Raw genomic sequence first — 22,450 nt, 5'->3', positions numbered from 1 at the left:
CAGGTTTTATTTCACTAATTAGCCATAATCTGTAAATCACCATATAAAAATGATACAACTGATGATATAAACACTTTTTTTAAAAAAAGATTTATTCATTTTATTACAGCCAGATATACACAGAGGAGGAGAGACAGAGAGGAAGATCTTCCGTCTGATGATTCACTCCCCATGAGCCGCAACGGGCCGGTGCGTGCCGATCCGAAGCCGGGAACCTGGAACCTCTTCCGGGTCTCCCACGCGGGTGCAGGGTCCCAAAGCATTGGGCCGTCCTCGACTGCTTTCCCAGGCCACAAGCAGGGAGCTGGATGGGAAGTGGAGCTGCCGGGATTAGAACCGGCGCCCATATGGGATCCCGGGGCGTTCAAGGAGAGGACTTTAGCCACTAGGCCACGCCGCCGGGCCCATATAAACACTTTCTTAAACAAATGTATAAAATCAGAAAAATCTGTAAGATTATTCAAACCACAAATTAAAGATAAATGAAAATATTGGTTATGGAAGTCATACTTTTGAAACCCATTGTCATCAACAAAATATTCATTCAGGGGAATGGGAATGTGACTTGTGATCATGGGACTGGTGGACAAATTTTAGTGGAGTACAGTAACTCCCTAAAGGCGCCATCATGCATGAAATAGAAGCAGACTCAACCAAATCCTACTTGTCTACTCAAGGGTCTTACTAGCTCAACACCTAGAAGAAAGCACACCTGGATCAAGAAGGGTACGCTGAGCCAAGGCTGAAGAAGTAAAGGGATCCATAACCAGGACAGTTCTTTTCATTTCTCTTTCATACAAAAGTGTGCTTATTTTGTCATTTAAAAAATGTTCAGGGGCCCGGTGCGGCTAAAGTCCTCTCCTTGAACGCAACAGGATCCCATATGGGTGCCGGTTCTAATCCCGGCAGCTCCACTTCCCATCCAGCTCCCTGCTTGTGGCCTGGGAAAACAGTTGAGGATGCCCCAAAGCCTTGGGACCCTGCACCCACATGGGAGACCTGGAAGAGGTTCCTGGCTCCTGGCTTTGGATCGGCGCAGCACCAGCCGTTGCAGTCACTTGAGGAGTGAATCATCGGACAGAAGATCTTCCTGTCTATCCTCCTCTCTGTATATCTGACTTAGCAATTTAAAAAAAAAAGTTCAGAATTAAGAACTAAGGAACAGGGGTGGGGGCAGGCTAATCTCGCACATGCAACACCCACACACTCAGTGGGCACCATTTCGTGTTCTGGCTGCTCCACTTCCCATCCAGCCCTTTGCTTATGCCCTGGGAAAGCAGTAGAGCTTGGCTTAAGTCCTTGGATCCCTGCAATCACATGGGGAGACTTGGAAGAAGTTCACTGAGGCCACTTTTGGAGTGAACCAGCAGACTGAAGTCTCTTTCTCCTCTCTGTTTCTCAAATAAAAATATTTTTTTAAAGTATGTAGGTGGGTTAGGAAGAAACAAAACAGACTATGCAAGAATGTCTGAAACTGGGACTGGTGCTGTGGCATTTCAGGGTTAAGACACCACCCGTCAGCTGGCTCCACTTCCAACACAGCTCCCCGCAAATGCACTTGGAAAAAAAGAGAAAAACAGCCCAAGTTTTGGACCCCTAAACCTGCTTCAGACTCCTGGCTCCATCCTGACACCAGCTGTTGCAGCAATTTGGAGAGTGAACCAGCAGATGAAAAATCAGTCCTTGTCTTTCCCTCCCTCTCTATAGCTCTGCCTTTAAAATAATTTTTTTGAAAGGCAGATTTACAGAGAGAAGGAGAGAGAAAGATCTTCCATCCTTTGGTTCCCCAAATGGCTGCCAAGAACCAGAGTTGTGCCAGTTCAAAGCTAGGAGCCAAGCGCTTCTTCTGGGTCTCCCACGTGGGTACAGGGGCCCAAGGCTTTGGGTCTAGTGCTTTCCAGACCACAAGCAGAGAGCTGGAAGGGAAATAGAGCAGCCAGGACATGAGCTGCCCATGTAGGATCCCGGCGCATGCAAGGCACTGAGGCATCATACTGGGCCCTAAAATAAATGTTAAAAAAAAAAAGGGAGAGAGAGAGAGAAAGAGAGAGAAACAAAGGATTGCCTGAAATTAATCAACAAAAGATACCTGAAGGTCTATTCATACCAGTGTTACAAACAAAAAAACTTTTGGATGTCAGAAAATGTATCTTTGCATTATGGCTGTATAATATTACACATTTGGAAAGGAAGCTCTGTATCGCAGGAAAAGATGCTAAATCCTCTGGCTGATATCCGCAGCCACAATTACCTTCAGGGCCCACAAGAACCTCTGGTAACCACCACAATTAGCAAGACCCACAGGGCCCCCATCTGACACATCTGACACATCTGCTTGCTGTCAGTTTCCCTTAGTAGACAAACGATTGATGCTTACGGCAGGTAAAAAAATAAACCACTTGCGCCTCAACCCACATTACTTTTTGAAGGAGTGGGGTAGTCACGCACAAACAATACATGGAATAGACATTCTCCTGCATCCTCTACTGGGATTTTGTTATATGAGGACTTACCATGTTAAATTTAACACATCTTGATCTTGAACAAGCTAAAGAAAACACAAATCTAAATCAGCAAATAAAAAAGGCCACGACACAAAATTTATTGAGATTATTTACTAAATAATCCACATACATCCAACATCACTGAAAAGAAATAATGTTAACTTTCAATTTTTTTAAATGGCAATAATCAAAGAAGGGTCTTTCATGAAAAACTCAAAAACTTCTTAGTGACTGTATCTTTAACAAATGGAATGATCAAATTAACAAAGTCAGATGTATCTCAATCAACTGCAACATTCAATATTGCCAACAGGTTTTTCTACTTAAAAGCAAACACAAAACAAAGCCTCGTAATTTAGTAATTACCTTGTCTCTTGGTTTCTGGTCTATCTGATGAAAGCACCTAGTACCAGCAGTCTTCTTCAAAACGTGAAGGTTATTCTCACATCAGTATAAATATTTAGACTCACATCTGACAGATTTCCTTACTTATGTGAGTAGGAATGCTCTCAAAACCTTCATCTTTACTCTTGCTTCATGTTGCAGCTCTTTGACTAACCACCAATAAAGCCTATCTGCATCGGGTGGACTGCAACACTGCACTAAGAACTCATTACAAGTTTTTCCAAGAACTCAGATCAACACAAATTTTGGTGGCCAGCATGTTGCAGTACTCAGGACTATCTTTTCTTCTCATGGAAAGATGAGAAATTTATCATAAATAAGCAAAATTCCTAACACACAGAAATAAATGACTGTTACAAATGTAAGAATATCAATTAATTTGTCCTTATTATTCCCAATTATTCTAAATATAAAATCTAATTATACAAGGACAAAATCCTTTGCCCTATTTAACCCTGTGTACCAAGCACTGCAATGCTGAAAATGAAAAACATTTTCAGAAATTTCTTATTAACACCCTTGGATGTCACTTAGCATTAGAGGGAAAAGGAAAAAACTTTCTCAGAAATCTGTAAAGGAAGAATGTAAAAGAAAATTCCTTCCGACTTTATAACCTTTTTTTTTCAGACTTTATAACCTTTTAAAAACTTTGTCTTTCAATGCTTCAGCATGATGCCAAAAATAACTTACTGAATAAAAGAAGCAAAGAAGGGAATCAGACATATAAGATATATTTATTATTTTTCTGATCAAAGTGCAATGATTTTTAAATTTTCTTCAACAAAAATCTATGAAAAAGTATTCAAGAAAATAAAATGTAAATGGGAACTTTAACCTTCAGATTGCTTCTTCTAATTTTCCCTAATCCTACATTTAGCATAGACTACAAACACAAACCTTGAAGAGTTAACTAAAATGTGAACTGCACTGTTTTAGCATAAACTTAGAACATGGCATGTCAAGGTTCCACCATCGGGAATTTTGGTAAGCTCCATTTGATCATGAACACGAAATCACAGAACACAAGGAACACAAGTCATTAGAAGTGGAGCTTGCCCTATACTCAGATTATATCAGAATAAAGCTGATAATTCTGCCAGGCTCTGAACCCCCAGGATCCCAATTCAATTCCTGGAAGCAAAGAATATGCTCTGTCATACAACTTTGTACAAGTTATAATAAAACAAAGCCTAAACTTTCTTACCTTTCTGTAGCAAATGGTCAGTTATTTGATAAATCTTAAAACACTGGTAGGAATCCATTTATGAGTTTAATTACTAAGCACATTGTACAAGGTCTGACTAAACAGTCCTTTTGAAATTTGGTCCACAAATTTACTGAACAGATTGGAAATTTAAAATCTGCAAGAAAACAGGAAGTGGGAATCCTAAATTGTAACATATAGTAATTACTAACATGCATATTTAAAAAGCCTGCTCACAGAAGGCACAGACTATAAAAGGGATATTCTTCTTTGAATAAAAACAAAGGACTAGCTGATATCCTTCTTTGTTTTGTGAGCACCATAACTAAGTTAAACCTGAATTCACTGTCTAGTCCTGTGACCAAAACAAAATGAACATAAAAAATTTAATTTGCCTTTAACTATAATACTTTCCAGCCATTAATTTGAGATGTAATTTTGAAAGATTAAAATTGCCTTCAAAAGAATTTGTGATAGCAGCTATCAAAGCAATATTCAAGCATGATTTCAACAAGGCCTCCAGGTTTAGAGTTAGCCTTCTTTGTCAAAAATTTTCACAACTTCATCAAAAACCTGGAATGGAAAAAGACAATTTTAAAAGAAGATGTTATTAAAATACTAGAGCTAAGTTTCTGTTGAGAATAATCAATTTTCTATAAAATTTCAAATCCTAATTTCTTAGATATCTATTTTACTTTACATATATATACATATAACATTATGAATGTGCAGCATCCAATTTTAGCATTGTTTTTAGAATAACATTTTGTGACAGGGTACCAAAAATCTGGTAAAATACAAACTGAACTGGGTCATCTTAGTTCTGATTCTAAAACACTAAGTTTTCTCAGGCATTACTTTATCTCTACAGAAAGTGGCAATGGATTAAAAAAGACTGAATCCTTCCTCAAGATCTTTCTTTTTTATATTAATATAAAAGGAAGGAGAATCAGGAAATCAGGAAAATGAAGATTAGGTAAGAGACACAAGAAATTGTTACTGCCACCATGGGCTTGTAATTTAGAGATCACTGATTTAGGAAGGAAGCGACGTGGTAAGCTATGGAAACCCTGCCACAGCAATGTGTTCTGGGATAGAAGAGGAAAAAAGTACTGGCGATCCTGAACTGAATGCCATGCCATTCCTGCTGCAGATTTTAGAAAATGAACATGATCCAAATCATAGTACTCAAAGTATCAATTTCCCAGGACTTGGTAAAAGAGGCTTGGCATTAATAAACTATCCAGTTCCATGAAAAATTAAGTCTGAATTTGTAAAACCCATTTCAGACTTAAAAAGGAGACCAGACCAGCTCCAGACACTGCAACCATTTAAGGAGCAAACCAACAGATGGAAAATTACTCTCTCTCATTCTCTCTGTAACTCTTCTAAGTAAAATAAATAAATCTTTAAAAAAGCAAAAACAAAAGCTAGCCAATCTGTCACAGTATCTCTTTTTCTCCTGCCTACCACAAAAGAAATAATCACATTTTTACTCCACTTTTTGCCTATCCCTCTCCATCGCCACCAAAGAAGGCAAGGGCACTCACTTCATCAACAGATTTAGAGGCATCTATTTTCTTGACTTTCCCCATTTCTTCATATAAGTCAATAATTGGCTTTGTTGATTGAAGATAAGTCTGAATTCTGTAAAAGAAGCAAATGTTGCAGTGTTCTAGGAAACAGCCTTTCTCCTCCACATTATAGGTTAGCTCAGAGGACAGCACCACGCCTGACCTACTGGCTCACTCCTCATCTCCTTACAGAAGTGATTTCACTTGTTTCAGCAGGATATTTTCTTCTCTGGACCAAAACTGGGCAGGAATTAATGTGACACTTGAGTTCCACATTGGGATTTAGGGGGTCAAAAGAAAAACTGCCAAGTACCTCTTTTCCAAGCTCTCTCTGTTGTCATCACTCCGGCCACTACTCTTTCCTCTCTCGAGACATCTTTCAATACAGATCTAAAAGAGATACACATATAAAGTTGCTTTAAAAATAGTGAATTTGACATTCTGTTAACCAGGTAAGAAAAATAATGTTTGAGGAGATTACAAAAAGAAAAAAAAAAACCCACATTAAACCCAATATGTCTTATTTATTAATCAACATGCAAAAATTTTAAAAACAAACATGTGGTTTAATTTATATAAACTACGTTAAGTAAGCACAGAGCATAGTAAGAATTCATTCATGACTCAGTTTTTCCTATGAATATTTTTTTCAAACCGCAATAAAAAGAAGATCAGTATGTGTCTGGTTCCATCTCGGATATGTTATTAACTTATTAGGTATGAATTACATGCTTCAAACTTGGTTCCATTTTTGCCTACTTTTTGATAATTCCATAAATATCCAAATGTTTAAGAGTCAACATATTTACATTTGAATGAAGCATCCCTTGTTAATTCTGAATAAACATTCCTCAGTTATAAAGCAGTGGTAACATTCTACAGTTAACTTTGAAGAATAAGCGAAAACATATTTTTGGGGGTTGGAAGAAAAGAATTGCATTTTACAACTCACAGACTGCAACAAGTCCACCAGAGGAACATTTATAACTCAACCTAAGAATAGCCAGCTTCAAGGGTGGGGGGATTCCCAGAGCCTATGAAACTGTCACATAATGCAAAATATTAATAAAAATAATAAAAAAAAAAAGAATAGCCAGCTTCCCTTAAAGCACTACCTTAGATTCATACTTGTTTAGGCCATAGAAAGTAATATAACAAAATTTGTATTACAGTAGCTGTCAAAGAGGCCTTTTAATTAAATGGTTCCAAGAAATCCATTTAGTTATGTATAGGTAAGTCTGTGTTAAGAGAAGTGTAAGAAAGAAAAAGAACATTCTTTTGCTTTGTTCCAGATCATTTTACTCTATAAGAGAAATCTTTCAGATAGAAAGTTTACCAACTTCCCAGAAATGTACTTCTTTTCCAACAGACGATATCCTAAGGCAAGACACTCTCTGATAAAAGTACATACTGAAGAAAACGACTCTGTTTCATTATCTATATTATTTTTATGTTAATACATACTTCTAAATGATTCTTATTTTAAAAAATAAAGCAGGGGCCCAATGCAGTAGTGTAGTGGCTAAAGTCCTCGCCTTTGCATGAGCCGTGATCCCACATGGGCACCGGTTCTAATCCCAACGGCCCCACTTCCCATCCAGCTCCCTCCTTGTGGCCTGGGAAAGCAGTCAAGGATGGTCCAAGGCCTTGGGACTCTGTATCAGCATGGGAGACCTGGAAGAAGCTCCCGGCTCCTGGCTTCAGATGGGTGCAGCTCCGGCTGTTGTGGCTGCTTGGGGAGTGAATCATCAGATGGAAGATCTTCCTCTGTCTCTCCTCCTCTCTGTATATCTGACTTTGCAATAAAAATAAATAAATCTTTTTAAAAAAATTTAAAACCACAAAGTTTCTGATGCTAAATAGCTTTAAATACTCTAATAGCAAGAAGTACTGACCTATCTATCCAATCTATTAATTCAAAAAAGTGCTGCTGTCAATATAAAAAGTAAATATAATGTTTTTAAAAATTTTTGTTTTCTCTAATAGTGGACCATCAGTTGTTTAAAGCCTATATGGACAGATAGATTTCTTCATTACCTCATTATTACAGTCAAAAAACAGTACAAAAGATACATCTGCCTTCCCATCCATGGTCTTGTTCCAACCTTGAAGGTTGTCTTGATTTCTTGGAAATCCGTCAATTAAGAATTTGTTCTTCTGAGCATTGGCAGCCATTGTCTGATCCATTTCCTAAAGACAAAAAAAAAAAAACAAAAAACAAAAAACTTACGTTCAACATGACATTAGCAAAATACAATTTCTTAAGCAGGGCTATATATAGAAGAGCATTTGTTCTACAAGTATTACTATGGTTAAACTAGAAGTCAAGAATTAAAGGTACACGGGAAAAAAGTAGACTCAAAGTCAACAAATTGACACAGCTGCCTCAGGATGGTGGGATTACAGATGCATGCTCCTCCTCATACTACACACAGATACAACTTTTTCTGTAGTTTCAAAATTTCTATAATAAGAATATAACTTCCACATATACTAAAACATTTACAAGATTATAAGTAAACAATCAGGAGTGGTAAGAAAAAAACTAACCATTAACCAGTGTCTTTGCTCCAAAAACTGAAGAACCCTGCTGCCTTCCTTTTGCCATTCCCAAGTCATACTGTGATAGGAAGTAAGCTACTTCCATGGGTACTTAATTCTGCTAAAATTGAAGTCCAACAACAAAATGCTCGGCACAAACATAAAAGGGTTATTAGCATTAATTACCAGTGTAGGATTAATTCTTTCAAAAGATTTATTTATTTATTTGCTTGTTTATTTATTTGAAAGGAAGGTCGACACAGAGAGAAGGAAAGATGGAATGATACTCCATCCCCTGGCTTACTGCCCAAATGTCTGCGACACCTGGGGCTTGTCCAGGCTGAAGCCAGAAGCCTGTAACCTGTTGGGAGTCTCCTACGTGGGTGAAGGGGCTCAAGTATTTTGGCCATCTTCCACTGCTTTCCCAGGACCTTTTCAGGGAGTTAAGATAGAAAGCAGACCACCTGAGACTCCAATCAGTGCCCTAGCACAAAATGCTGCTATCGCTCATGCCACAATGCCAGCCTCTGACACTTTCAAAATTTATTCATTCCTTTGAAAGACAGAGTGAAGGAGAAAAGAGGGAGGAACAAAGAGAACAGAGAGAAATTTTCAGTTTGTTGGTTCACTCCTTAAATGGCCACAACAGCCAAGGCTAAACCAGACTGAGGCTAGCAGATAGAAACTTCATGTAGTCTCCCACATGGGTAGTAGTGGCCCAGATAACTTGGGGATCTTCTGTTGCCTTAACCAGAAAATCAGCAGGAATTTGGTTTGGAAGAAGAGCAGCTGGCATCCCATACGGGATGTGTTGCCCACTTCTGACTCAGCTCCCTGCTAATACACCTGGGAAAACAGCAGAATACAGCCCACATACGTAGGCCCCTGCACCCATGTTAGAGATCTGGCAGAAGCTCCTGTCTCCTGGCTTCAGAATGAGCCAGCTCTGACAGGTATGGCCATTCAGGAAGTGAATAAGCTGATGGAAGATCTCTGTATGCCTTCTCTCTGTAACTTTGCTTTTTTAATAAAAATAAATCTTAATGAAGACTTACAATTTTAACATGATAGCTCAATGGCTAAATCCTCACCTTTGCAAGCACCAAAATCCCATGAGTGCCAGTTTGTGTCCTGTTTACGACCTGGGAAAGCAAAGCCTTGGGACCCTCTACACATGTGGGAGATCTAGAAGAAGCTCTTGACTTCAGATTGGTTCAGCTCCAGACGTGGTGGCCACCTGAGGGGTGAACCATCACATGGAAGGTCTTTCTCTGTCTCTCCTTCTCTCTGTAAATCTGATCTGCCTTTCCAATAAAAAATAAATAAATCTTTTTTTAAAGTTTTATATTCTAGATATACTGAATTTCAAGTCCCTCCTGCCTGCAGTTGCCTTAGCAGGGCCAGACCAAATGATTCTGTGGGTGCTACATGCCTACAGTCTGGATGTTTCCTACCTCTACTCTAACGGGTGGAAATTATATGTATAAAGGCTCAGAAATGAGAAAGCATAGCAGCAGCATTGATGAATCAACACTGGGACATCTGAATCTCAGAACACATGTAGAAAGTGGTGGGAGATATGATGGGAAAGACTAATGAAGAACTTCCAAAGCCACATTAAGAATTCCATTCCGGAAGCAGTGTAGAACCATTTATGAATTTTAAGTAATATAATAACAGGCTTATATTGCCTTTTAGGAAAAAGAAAGATTGTGACTATATCAAGTAGGATGAATTAGAAGGGACAAAGATGGATTAAAGGCTAAACAACTAATTAAGAGGCTCTAACGATGGTCAAAGTTAAAAGAAAAAGAGGAGAGCAGATGTCTGGCCTAGCAGTTAAGATGCCACCTGGAGTAACTTCAACCCATATCAGAGTGACCGGATTCAAGTCCTGGCTCCACTCCCGATACTCTGTGCCTTGGGAGGCAGCAGGTAACAGCCCAAGCAGCTGGCCCCTGCCACCCACGTGAGAGTCCTGGATCATGACTTCAATCTAGCTATTGCAGGCATTTTGGAAAATAATCCACCAAATCCAAGATCCGTCTCTTTCTCTGTCACTCTATCTTTCAAATAAAGCAAAACAAATAAATAAAAATTCAATTGAAAGAATAAAGCTATAGAAAACACACAAAAAAAGGGGAAAGAATGAAAAGGTGGGACAGAGAAGAAAAAGAAAGAAAAGGGAGAATATTTGCATGTTAAGAAGAAAAGGTCATGTGCACAAAACTCAGTGTTAAGTTTATCTAACTGAGCCTTGACAAGGTGAAAACAGGTTGTAGTTCTGCCATTCTCTAACTCCATGACCATCATTCACAGGCAAGAAAGTCAATACTAGGCCTGGTGCAAAAGCTCAACTGGCTGATCCTCTCCCTGTGGGTGCTGGAATCCTATATTGGGGCCAGTTTGTATCCCAGCTGTTCTACTTCCCATCCAGCTCCCTGCTGGTGGCTTGAGAAAGTAGTACACAATGGCCCAAAGCCTTGGGACCCAGCGCCTATGTTGAAGTCCAGGAAGAAGCTCCTGGCTTCAGACTGGGTCTGCTCCTGCGATTGCGGCCATCTGGGTAGTGAACCAGTAGATGGAAGATCTTTGTCTCTGCTTCTCTCTGTAAATCTGCCTTTCCAATAAAAAAATAAATCTTAAAAAAAAAGTCAATACTCTGCTTTTTCCATTATTTAAATGAAAGGTAGATTTAATTTCTATTTCCTTGCTAGTTTGAACTGGTTGGTATTCATAATCCTTACCCTCTTTAATAGACTAATGGTTATCTCAACAGGCACAATCCTTCCTTCTTTAATGTACTTTTCAATTAGTTCACCATACTGTGAATCTGGGTTGTTCCTTTCATCACGAAGCAGTTCTCCTGCAGAAAGGTGTGTGTAACCATATTTCTGAAACAAAGAACATAAGGGAAAAATCAGAACTCATTCAATTCAGTACTTCTTAAATAGTAAAGATGTAAAAAACTGTAACAGGGCTCAGCACTGTGGCACAGTGGGTAAAACTGCCACCTACAGTGCTAGCATTTCATTCGGGAGCTGTCTCATATCCTGGATGCTCCATCCAACCCAGCTCCTGGCTAATAGCCTGGTAATAGCAGCAAAAGATGACCCAACTCCTTTGTTTCCTGCTCCCCTGTAAGAGACCTAGAAGAAACTCCTGACTCCTGGCTTTGGCCTGGCCCAGTGGTAGCTGTGTGGTCATCTGGGGAATGAACCAGTGGATAGAAGACCCCTTTCTCTCTGTCTTTCCCTCTCCCTCTCTTGTCCCTCTCTCTCTTTCTAACTCCAATACAAATAAATCTTCTTAAAAACCTAATATAATTCAGGACCAGCATGGTGGCCTAGTGGCTAAAGTCCTTGCCTTGAATGCGCCAGGATCCCATATGAGCACCAGTTCTAATCCCAGCAGCTCTGCTTCTCATCCAGCTCCCTGCTTGTGGCCTGGGAATGCAGTCAAGGACAGCCCAAAGCTTTGGGACCCTGCACCCATGTGGGAGACCCTAAAGCACCTCCTGGCTCCTGGCTTCAGATCGGCTCAGCTCCAGCCATTGCGGTCACTTGGGGAGTAGATCATTGGATGGAAAGTCTTCCTCTCTGTCTCTCTTCTCTGCATATCTGACTTCACAATAAAACTAAATAAATCTCTTTAAAAAATAAAAAAATATTTAATATAATTCAATTTGCTTAACAAATGCCCTTATTCTTTATAGCTGTAATATTCACATAACATGAAATTATGCCAGAATTTATCTAACTAGTCAAGGCCTCAGCATCTCACTATATTCCTTACAAACATAAATTTTAAATATTAGCATTGCTCAAAGAAATATTAAGCTACACAATTCAAAACCCCCAAAATCAGACTACACTAATCACCTATAAAGACTCTTTAAAAAAAAAAGATGTATTTACTTCTTTGTAAAGTAGAAGGACAGAAAACGCAAGAGAGGAAAAGACAGAGAAAGATGTGTTTACTCCCCAGATGCCTGCCGCAGCTGCGGCTGGGCCAAGCCAAAGCCAGGAGCTAGGAACTCCACCCAGGTCTTCCATAGGGATGGTGGAAACCCAAGTACCTAGGCTACCTTGAGCAGGAAGCTGAATCAATGAAGCTGAATCAATGATCTACCCCAGGCACTCCAATGTGGAATACAGGCATTCCAACTGATGGTTCAGCCCACTGCACTGTAACAATCTAGGCAACATAACATTAGTTTAAAAATTAATTTACTTAGGCCTGGTGGTGCGGCCTAGTGGCGAAAGTCCTCGCCTTGAACGCACCAGGATCCCATATGGGCGCTGGTTCTAATCCCGGCAGCTCCACTTCCCATCCAGCTCTCTGCTTGTGACCTGGGAAAACAGTCGAGGATGGCCCAAGGCTCTGGGACCCTGCACCCGCGTGGGAGACCCGGAAGAGGTTCCTGGTTCCCGGCTTCGGATCGGCGCGCACCGGCCCGTTGCGGCTCTCTTGGGGAGTGAATCATCGGATGAAAGATCTTCTTCTCTGTCTCTCCTCCTCTCTGTATATCCGGCTTTCCAATCACAATAAAAATCTTTAAAAAAAAATTAATTTACTTACTTGAAAGGCACAGAGAGAGAGGAAGAGACAGAAAAAAACAGAGACAATCTTCCATCTACCAGTTCACTCCCCAATGGCCAAAACAACCAAGGCTGGGAAAGGCTGAAACTAGGAACTCCTTCTGGGTCTTCCATGTGGCTGGCGAGGGATCAAGTACTTGGGCAATCTTTTGCTGCCTTTCTAGGCATATCAGCAGGGAACTGGACAGAAAATGGAATAGCCAGGACTCAAACTGACTCCGTTGTGGGATGCAGTTGTTGCAGGTGGTGCTTAACCTGTCATGTCACAACATCCATGCTGGGTACTATCATCTTACATCACCGCAATGACTGCGAACATACCGCTGGCCAAGACGTTGCTTAATGCTTCTAACAAGAAAAGTCAATCAAGGGGCCTAAAGTGAGATAACAGAAATGAGTACACTATGAAAGGTCAGTAGTCTAATATTTACTATGATTTCAATGATCATTACTATTAAGGACTTAAAATGATATATTAGGTCTTTTCCCAAAGTCTCAAGAGTCCCTCAATTAGCTTTTATCTTACCTAAGTATACAATAAATATTCAATATATTTTTAATTTCAAAGAGGCAACTCACACTGTCATCTTTTCTAAGATGTTTCCATTTCATATTTTATAAAAATCAATTATTTTGCTGCACATTCTTTTCTTTTATCTGGGTTATAAAAACCATACATTCCTAAATTGATGGTTAAATTTGTTATTGGTGACTAAATAGTGAGCTAACAGTAAGTTAATCAGAAAAGGAAAACAAAATTCTAGTTCACTGGCTCACCACAATTAGGTATAAAGTTTGATGAGAATAAACCAAAACCAGAGTTTGATGTCTCTTGGTCACACAGGCCTGTCCCTTAGGAGAAATGAACAGCAGCTGGCATTGTGGCACAGGTGAAATCACCGCCTTTGTCGCCATCACCACATATGGACACCTGGTTTGACTCCTGGTTGTTCCATTTCCAATCCAACTCTATGGTTGTGTGCCTGGGAAAGCAGCACAGATGATTTAAATGATTAGGCCCCTGCACCCACACGGAGATCCAGATGAAGCTCCTGGCTTCTGGCTTCAGCCCGGCCTAGCCCTGGCCGTTGCCACCATTTTGGGAGTACGCTAACAGACAGAAGATCTTTTCTCTTTATACCTTTCTCTTTCTCTTTGTAATTCTGCTTTTTAAAAAATAAAAATTTTTAATATCAGTAATAGTTTAAAAAAAAACCCTCCCATCACAAGTAACAGATAAAAATACAAAACTGCTTAAAATATTTAAATTTTAAGATTTCCACAGAATCTGTCATCTTTGATCATCTATTGTATGCAAACGTGTAAAGCTGGATACAAAAAGGACCTAAAAAAATAAGGTGTGACCTACTTTCCCATTTATCCTGTATAATTCTCAAAAAGCATTTTGCAACTACCGCGCACAAAATGCTACAGCAGCTTCATTCCCCACTGTTTATCTTGGCTTCTACTTGGAAGTATCTGCTTGCCTGATGCTCTACTCTGGTCTAGCAATAATAACATATGGTAATACTGAATAAATGCAGAAACAGTACTGAGCAAAGGCAAATGCTCAGTGAAATACCAACAATACAGATGGCTTTGTAATGCTCTGCTGGATGAGTAACATACACATTTAGAAGCTTCAGAAATTAGTACACTCATTTTTGTTTACTGATATTGGAGAGCTCAAATCTACAGGCTTTTAATTGCATTAAAATGGGGTTTGGCATTATTTCAGTTTTTCAAAAGAGAAACTAGCTGCAAAATGTAGATATATACAAATGATATTTTAAAAAATAATCCTATGGTTTGTCAAGCAAAGAAAAACCTCCAACCTGCAAAATCCTAGCATACCAGAAAATTATAACCATATCCAACCTATACAAATATCCCTCAATTTCTCATCCACATGCCATTTTTAAAAATTCTGTGTCAGTTAACATTTTTAGAATTTTCTTTTCTCTTACCGAATAGTTAAACAAAAAACAAACTCACACACTAGTTATTATGGCATTTTCATAATAGCTGGATTTCAAAAAGTGTATTTTCGAGGCATTCTGCTGTCATTCAATAGTCACTGTTGCCAATGTTGAGGAAAGCAAAAAAATGGGTATTTCCTAGCTGTAATCCAAACTTTCTCACATTCTCTGACGTCTCCCAGCAATTAAAGTCTGGTGGATCATTAACTGCAGCCTTCAGCACAACATGCGGAACCACAGCAGCTCATAAATGCTATAAACTACAATAACTACAATTACAATCTACTACTCAACTATAATAGCGTTTATGACAAACGTATAGACTCAGTTCATTTATAATAACAGGTGAGGTTTTATTTTTATTTGCCCCTATTTGGAAAACAATTCAAAAACCTTTATGAATCACACAACGATTTGAAGGTATGTTCTAACAAGTATAGACTGGCACTCCAGCTGACCACAATTGGGTGAACACTGACAATTTTATGGCATCCAGTCTCAAACCACTTGATTGATTTCTCTTTAGAACAACTGCCTTTTTCCTCCTAAATTTAGATATTATAGTTCAATGTGAATAACACACACAATCAAAGCAAAACAAGAGCAAAAAGTTTTCAGAATACAAGTGATGCATAAGTGGGAAGTCCTCCGAGGCAAGTGAAACAGATCTGCAGGCATTTCCTCCAGGGAATGCAGCAATTATAAAGCAACACTGCACTGCTACAACCCTCTCTCACATTACACAGAAAGAATATAACACAAATAAATCTTTGAGATAAAGCATACCTTTAAAGCAACTGACTGAATTAAAACTCTCAAGCTTTATTTTTCTCTTTACTCATTTATTCATTTGAAAGGCAGAGTGACAGTAAGATTGGCAATGGGCAAAACAGCTGAATCTGGGCCAAGCAGAAGTCAGGAATCAAGAACTTCATCCTTGTCTCCCACAGTGACAGCAGTGACCAAAGACTTGAGCTGCTGCCTTTCCAGGAGCACCAGAAAGGAAGCCGGCTCAGAAGTAGAGCAGCCTTACTGAACAAGTACAATGGGATGCCAGTGTTGCAAGCTGTGGCTTAACCTGCAGGGTCACAAGGTGGGCCCTTCAATTTTTTTTTTTTTAGATTTATTTATTTTTGTTGGAAAGACAGATATACAGAGAGGAAGAGAGACAAAGAGGAAGATCTTCCACTCATTGATTCACTTCCCAAGCGGCGGCAATGGCTTCAGCTGTGCCAATGCAAAGACAGGAGCTTCTTCAGGGTCTCCCACATGGGTGCAGGGTCCCAAGGCATTGGGCCGTCCTCAACTGCTTACCCAGGCCACAAGCAGGGAGCTGGATGGGAAGCAGGGCCACTGGGATTAGAACCGGTGCCTATATGGGATCCCACCATGTGCAAGGTGAGGACTTAAGCCACCAGGCTATGACTGGGCCCCTAAATCTCTTTTAAATGCATATCTATGACACATTTAAGATTTACTCTGCATTTTCTATAAGATTAGTGAACCTTAAAATGTTAAGTACTGGTAGCAGTCAACAATCCACCTTTGGTGGAACACACAGAAACAATCAGCTCCCACTCAGTCATCCAGACTCACTAGTCTGGTACTTGTGGCAAGTGACAGTTTTAGCACATAAAACATCCTACCAACATTTTATGTAAGGCTACTATTTGTTCCAAAGAAATGTCCAATAGAACCTTTCCCAGTTGATCTAAATGAAGTCTGGTAAGGACTTTCCAAGAACAATACGTGTCAAATCTGGGAATCGCACTCTTCTTGGACTGTTAAGAACACTGTGCCCAGATACTGACTGGCCAACTCTTTTAGTGTTCCTTCTGTTTCACCCACTATGACTGGAGGTGGGGGGAAATGAGGGAAGACTTCTTCCTATATAATCATCATTAAATAAAGGTTATCATTCAGCTGGGTTGAGGTTCCCACTGCTGAGGACAAGAGTAGAACAGGGGGACGCAAACCTGGCTGGACATGTCTACAGACTGCACCAGCGCGGGTGTGCACTGGGACTGTGCAGTGTCAGACTGGGCTTGACTCCGGCCGCTACTGGTACTTGTGAGAGCCAAGTTTGGTGTAGAACAAGCCACACTAGATTTTGACTCTAGCTGAACTATGTGAAAGCTATCTGGGTGTGGACTAGGTATTGCTGGGCTCCAACACCCAAGAACAAGAACCAGAACAGATGTGGGTGTTTGAGCAAGGCCACTGTTTTTGCCAGGGCAGGAGGTGGACAAAGTCAACCTGGACCAATGATTCATTGGGGTGCGCGAGACCTGCCACTGGGAGAAGGTTCGATGGAGGAGCCTGGGAAACTCCTTCATTGGGACTCAGACCCTGCAGGAGAGCACAAGAAGCAAGGCAAGGAGCAGGCCAGACAACGCCAGGTTATAGTACGTGCTGGCATACATGCATGTGGGTGGGTCTGGGTACAGATCAGTCTGGCCCAGCACATAACACCCACTGGCAGATCTAACCAGGGCAGGGGGCAGGAGGAACGAGATTAGGCCACAACACCAGCAAGTTCACATTAGGACCAGGGCAGCAATCAGACTGGGCTGGGATAAACTGCAGCACCTACCAGCAGGAGCTGGAACAGCAGGCAGACTAGAGTAGGCCAGGCTGTGCAAAGACAGATTGTGGACGCTGAGATGAGGCGAGTCATGCCAGCCCAGGTCAGAAGATCTTGCTCTCTGTCTCTCCTCCTCTCTATATATCTGACTTTCCAATAAAAATAAACATATCTTTTAAAAAAAACAGTTGGGACTGGGGGTGGGGCTTGTCAGGCAGATGAAGCTTACCCCTATCAGATGTGGGCTGGTACAGGTGTGGGCTGGTACAGGTGGTGGGATTGGCCTGGCCCTGCAGCAGCCAATGCAGAAAAAAGTCAGGTCTGTGGATCCCTGACCTCAGACAAGGTCACGACACACGTGGTCGGACCACAGAGCACGTGTGGCAGAACTAGGCCACCTCAGTTGCTGACTCCAGGTAATAACAGAGAGCATAGCCAGATGCACACTAAAGACAAGACAGTTGCTGGGTCACACCAACAGAGGACTCCAGTACCTCTTCAAAGGATGGAAAGAAGGTCAGGCTGAAGAACCCTCCTGGCCAGGTTTCACAGCAAGGTACCTGGGTCTGAACACACAGCCAACATGCCTTACAACGCATTTCTCACCGCGGGTGCAATGAAGCCAAGCTGACAACTTCTCACAACAATCAAGACCACTCAAGTAGCACCCTCAGAACATTCGTCCCCCCCCTCAGGGTCTCTATGGCAACATCAACCCTCTCAGTCCACTGCTGCTGATAAATCTGACAGCAAGAAGCAGTGCATGTTCTCTCCACCCCAGCCCAGCCCGGCAGACACGGGAAGGAAAACGGAAGCATTTATCTCACCAACCTTCTCCCCTACCCTGACCCTGTCCATATGTCTGCAACCCCTTCATCTTTGTATTAAAATAAAAATGTAAATTAAATATATTTGTCTTAAAAGGCAAAAGAAACATTTAAAAAGAAACAAAGATCCTTCTAAGGACTGCAGGAACTCAGAGGCAATAATTTTAAAACTTCCTGCATTACAAGATAGGCACAGAGGTCCCACTACTCTTGGAAACACTCCTGGCAATAAAATGCTCAAGTCTCACCTTCACTGCAGAGCCTATAAGCTACAGTCATCTTACCTCCAGGCAGAAACAGTATCTTAAGAAGGCTCTCCTATATCATGACAACCCAAATACTGGTTACTGATGGTGTCAGAGCCTAGAGTTCAGTTCATTCCCTTCCATTAAGAACACTTGGAGAAGAGCCAGCAGCAACAGGTACACAGACCTTCAACCCATTACACTACCGACACGAAACCCTGACATCTTTGTCCTTGATAAAACAGAGGCTTTTAACAACTAAAAGGGCCAAACTGTTTCTTATTTTTAAAAGTTAGCAATATTATGAGAATATAATTTACTCAAGGAGTATCAAAAACAAGAATACCAGTCTTAGAAAGACAACTACTTGAGAATGCAACTTACAAAGAGCCTTATCACCAAAATGCCAAAGAGTTCAGGTGCTTCACTTTCAATTCAGCTCCCTGCTAATTTTCCTGGGAAAGCAATGGAAGAAGGCCCAAGTCCTCAGGCCCCTGCACACACATGGGAGATCCAGAAGAAGCTCCTGGCTTCAGAATGGCTGCCTACAGCCATGTGAGGAGTGAACCAACAGATGCAAGCTCTCTATCTCTCCTTTTCTCCGTAAAATTGCCTTTCAAATAAAAATAATAAATCTTGGGCCCAGCATTATAGCATAGCAGCTTAAGTCCTCGCCTTGAACACGCCAGGATCTCATATGGCCGCCAGTTCTAATCACAGTGGCCCTGTTTCCATCCAGTTGCCTGCTTGTAGCCTGGGAAAGTAGTCGAGAATGGCCCAAAGCCTTGGGACCCTGCACCCACGTGGGAGACCCGGAAGAAGCTCCTGGCTCCTGGCATCAGATCAGCTCAGCTCCAGCCACTGCAGCTTCTTGGGGAGTGAACCATCAGACGAAAGATCTTGCTCTCTCTCTCTCTCTCCTTTCTGTATATCTGCCTTTCCAATAAAAATAAATAAATCTTGAAAAAAAAAGTATGACAAGACTGGTTCAGAACTTTCATTTTTTTACTTTACATACTTTCATACTGTTTAAATTTTATAGTATATATACACTGTTTTATAAGCTTTAACTCTAAAAGCTTATGGTATATACAGATCTTAAAAAAGCAAACAGAAACCAAGAGGGTCTGCATATTTATGAATACCAAATGCTAACAGCACAGTAAAATTCAATTCAAAATAGCCTCACATAAAGAACAGGGATTCTCAGTATAAGAAGCAATCTGATTTCAAGAGAAAGAAATAGTACCTAAATAACCAAAAATTATTCAAAATGTGAAATGAAATCATTTATAGAATAGCAGTTTTAGACACAGGTATCAGTGAATTGCTTTAAAATCAGAGATCAATTCAAATATTTAGATAAAATCTTCTGTGGAAAGTGATCCATTCCTTAAACAAAGGAGAAACAAAAGTATTGTATGGCAACACAAACACACACTGCACGGGCACGGAGTCAAGAGTTGTAGAAGCAGACAGAAAACAGTCCAGTTTTATATCCCAGAAACAGATGGAAATTTAGAGACACACTCAGATGATAGGATCCAAAAGGCATAACAGCAAAGGTTTAAACAGAAACATATTTTCAGTGAAGCTCTACTCTCTAAATTATAACTCAGGTCTCCTGTCTCTCAGCGACTCTATTAGGCCACAGTTGAGGCAATTCCTAGAGGGCTCATCCCGCCACCCAGTCTTTTGCCTTCAAGTTGCCTTTGAATAACAGAAACCGTGGTCAAAGTCTGAGACTCATGGTTGATGGGGTCTTACCACATCCTCTCAGGAAGAGATGAGGAGTGTTATTCACACAAAAAGCCAAGCACATTTGATCCACCCTGTCTTCGCCAGCTATCCTTGCTTCATCTGCTTTCTCCTGGCCCGTCCCTACTTCTGAAGCACTGTCATTTCCACTTTGCACTTGCCTCATTAGATGATTAACCAGCAAAGAAATTGATTATTTGAGAACTTAATCATTAATTCAGTTCCCAATACAGTATCTTCTATATTCCCAATGCATACTAGTAAAATCAAAATTTGTACTACTTATGAAAACCAAACTTAATTCTAAAGGAAACTCTTGTGGATTAAATGCATATTAGTTTCCTGTAGCAAACATCAATGACTAACATATCCTAGAAGCTCAAACAGGAAGTGGGCAGGGAAGCAGCTTTTTGTGTGGCTCCAAGTGGCATATTTAATTGCTTATGATATGGAATATATCCTAATGGTGAAGGGAACCACCTAATGGATTTGATGCATGGAACATTAACAGAAACCAGGCATGGAACATGTCTCACAGGACCCAGCCCCTCAAAGTAAGTTTCTGAGAATAGAAACAACTGGTCCTTTTTCCTTTACTGAAGTGATGTTTTGTTAATTTTACTCACCAGGCAGCATAAAACTGTCAGCAAACAGTATGTCAGTCACACCTGCTCTCTATTAAGTTATAAAGGTTCCTATCACATGTTTAGTCTGTAAAAATGCACTTGTTTTGTCAGGCTAAAACAACTCAAACATGAGAGCAAATACATTTTCATACGATAATTGGGCTAATAGTATTAACCAAAGGTAATAAATCATTGTGACTAGGCCAACAGAATCCAAATAATACTACTCTCTGGCCCACTTAAATCTCTCTCCTGGTTTAAAAATCCCACAAATAGAGCAACTTCTCTAAAATGCTATGAATTTCGATCAGAAGGCCAAACACTAAAATAATGGACTCCTGGGGTCAGTATCCCACATCACAGAACCGGGTAAGTCCCAAATGTTCCACCTCCAATCCGGATCCCTGCTAATGCACATGGGAAAGTAGAAGATGCTGGCCCAAGTTTTTGAGCCCCTGCCACCCATGTGGGAGATTAAAATAAGCTCCTGGTTCCTGGCTTCAGGCCACTACAGCCATTTGGGGAGTGAAACAGTGCACAGATGATCTCTCTTTCTCTCTCTCCTGCTCTCTGTAAATCTTTCAAAATAAATAAATAAATAAAGTACTCTTATGTGACTTTAGGAGATCTCCTATTAGCATCTTAACCAGAATGTAGTGTTAAGACTCAATTATTGTTACTGAAACTTTAACCTAATTGGTATAAATCAACTTCAAGGAAACAAAGGAAATAACTGATTAATAAAGGACTTTGAGTTAAGAGAAACTTAGTATAGAAATATCTCAACTTTTTTAAAATAATTTTTTAAGATTTATTTATTTTTTATTACAAAGTCAGATATACAGAGAGGAGGAGAGACAGAGAGGAAGATCTTCCTTCCGATGATTCACTCCCCAAGTGACTGCAACGGCCAGAGCTGCGTCAATCCAAAGCCAGGAGCCAGGAACTTCCTCCAGGTCTCCCACGCAGGTGCAGACTCCCAAGGCTTTGGGCCGTCCTTGATTGCCTTTCCCAGGCCACAAGCAGGGAGCTGGATGGGAAGTGGAGCTGCCGGGATTAGAACCAGCGCCCACATGGGATCCTGGTGGGTTCAAGGTGAGGACTTTAGGCGCTAAGCCACGCCACCAGGCCTGAAACATCTCACCTTGATTGGGGTGATTTTTTTTTTTTTTCAGAGAAACCCTCATGAGGACATTTTAAAAATTCATGGGAAAATGAAATTTAGATTTTAATACCAATAAATGAGATTCATGTGTAAATATTTCATAATATTATTTTCCATTAACTTTAAAGATCCCCCCCAATATTACAGCATATTACTCACATCTTACAAATGAGGAAACTGAGACAGAGAAGCTAAATGACTTGGGTAGTCACATACTCCAGTCTTAACTGCACATTCTGCTTTTCTATCTGACAGATCACGGGGTGCAACTTCTTTGTGTCCCTTTCAGTTTTTCCTCAGTGTGACCAGAAGAATGTATAATCACGGCCGTTGTGGTGGCCTAGTGGCTAAAGCCCTTGCTTTGAACATCCGGGATCCCATATGGACTCTGGTTCTAATCCCGGTGAGCCCGCTTCCTATCCAGCTCCCTATTGTGG

At 40.6% G+C, this 22,450-nt stretch overlaps 1 protein-coding gene across 1 annotated transcript in view; it reads right to left on the bottom strand.

The window, feature by feature from the left end:
• Positions 1-2,600: 2,600 nt before the first annotated feature.
• Positions 2,601-22,450, bottom strand: part of CMPK1 (cytidine/uridine monophosphate kinase 1) — a 30,473-nt gene continuing 10,623 nt past the window's right edge. The window contains exons 2-6 of the mRNA XM_004598491.3: positions 10,976-11,122; positions 7,725-7,877; positions 6,001-6,077; positions 5,664-5,760; positions 2,601-4,686 (exon numbers count right to left, since the gene is read on the bottom strand). Coding sequence (XP_004598548.2) covers positions 4,645-4,686; positions 5,664-5,760; positions 6,001-6,077; positions 7,725-7,877; positions 10,976-11,122 — 516 coding nt within the window. The 3' untranslated portion in view covers positions 2,601-4,644. The remainder of the gene's footprint in view (positions 4,687-5,663; positions 5,761-6,000; positions 6,078-7,724; positions 7,878-10,975; positions 11,123-22,450) is intronic.

The sequence above is a fragment of the Ochotona princeps genome, chromosome 2 (assembly GCF_030435755.1).
Source record: "Ochotona princeps isolate mOchPri1 chromosome 2, mOchPri1.hap1, whole genome shotgun sequence".
NCBI classification, from domain to species: domain Eukaryota; kingdom Metazoa; phylum Chordata; class Mammalia; order Lagomorpha; family Ochotonidae; genus Ochotona; species Ochotona princeps.
This window is presented reverse-complemented; position numbering and strand designations above follow the sequence as displayed.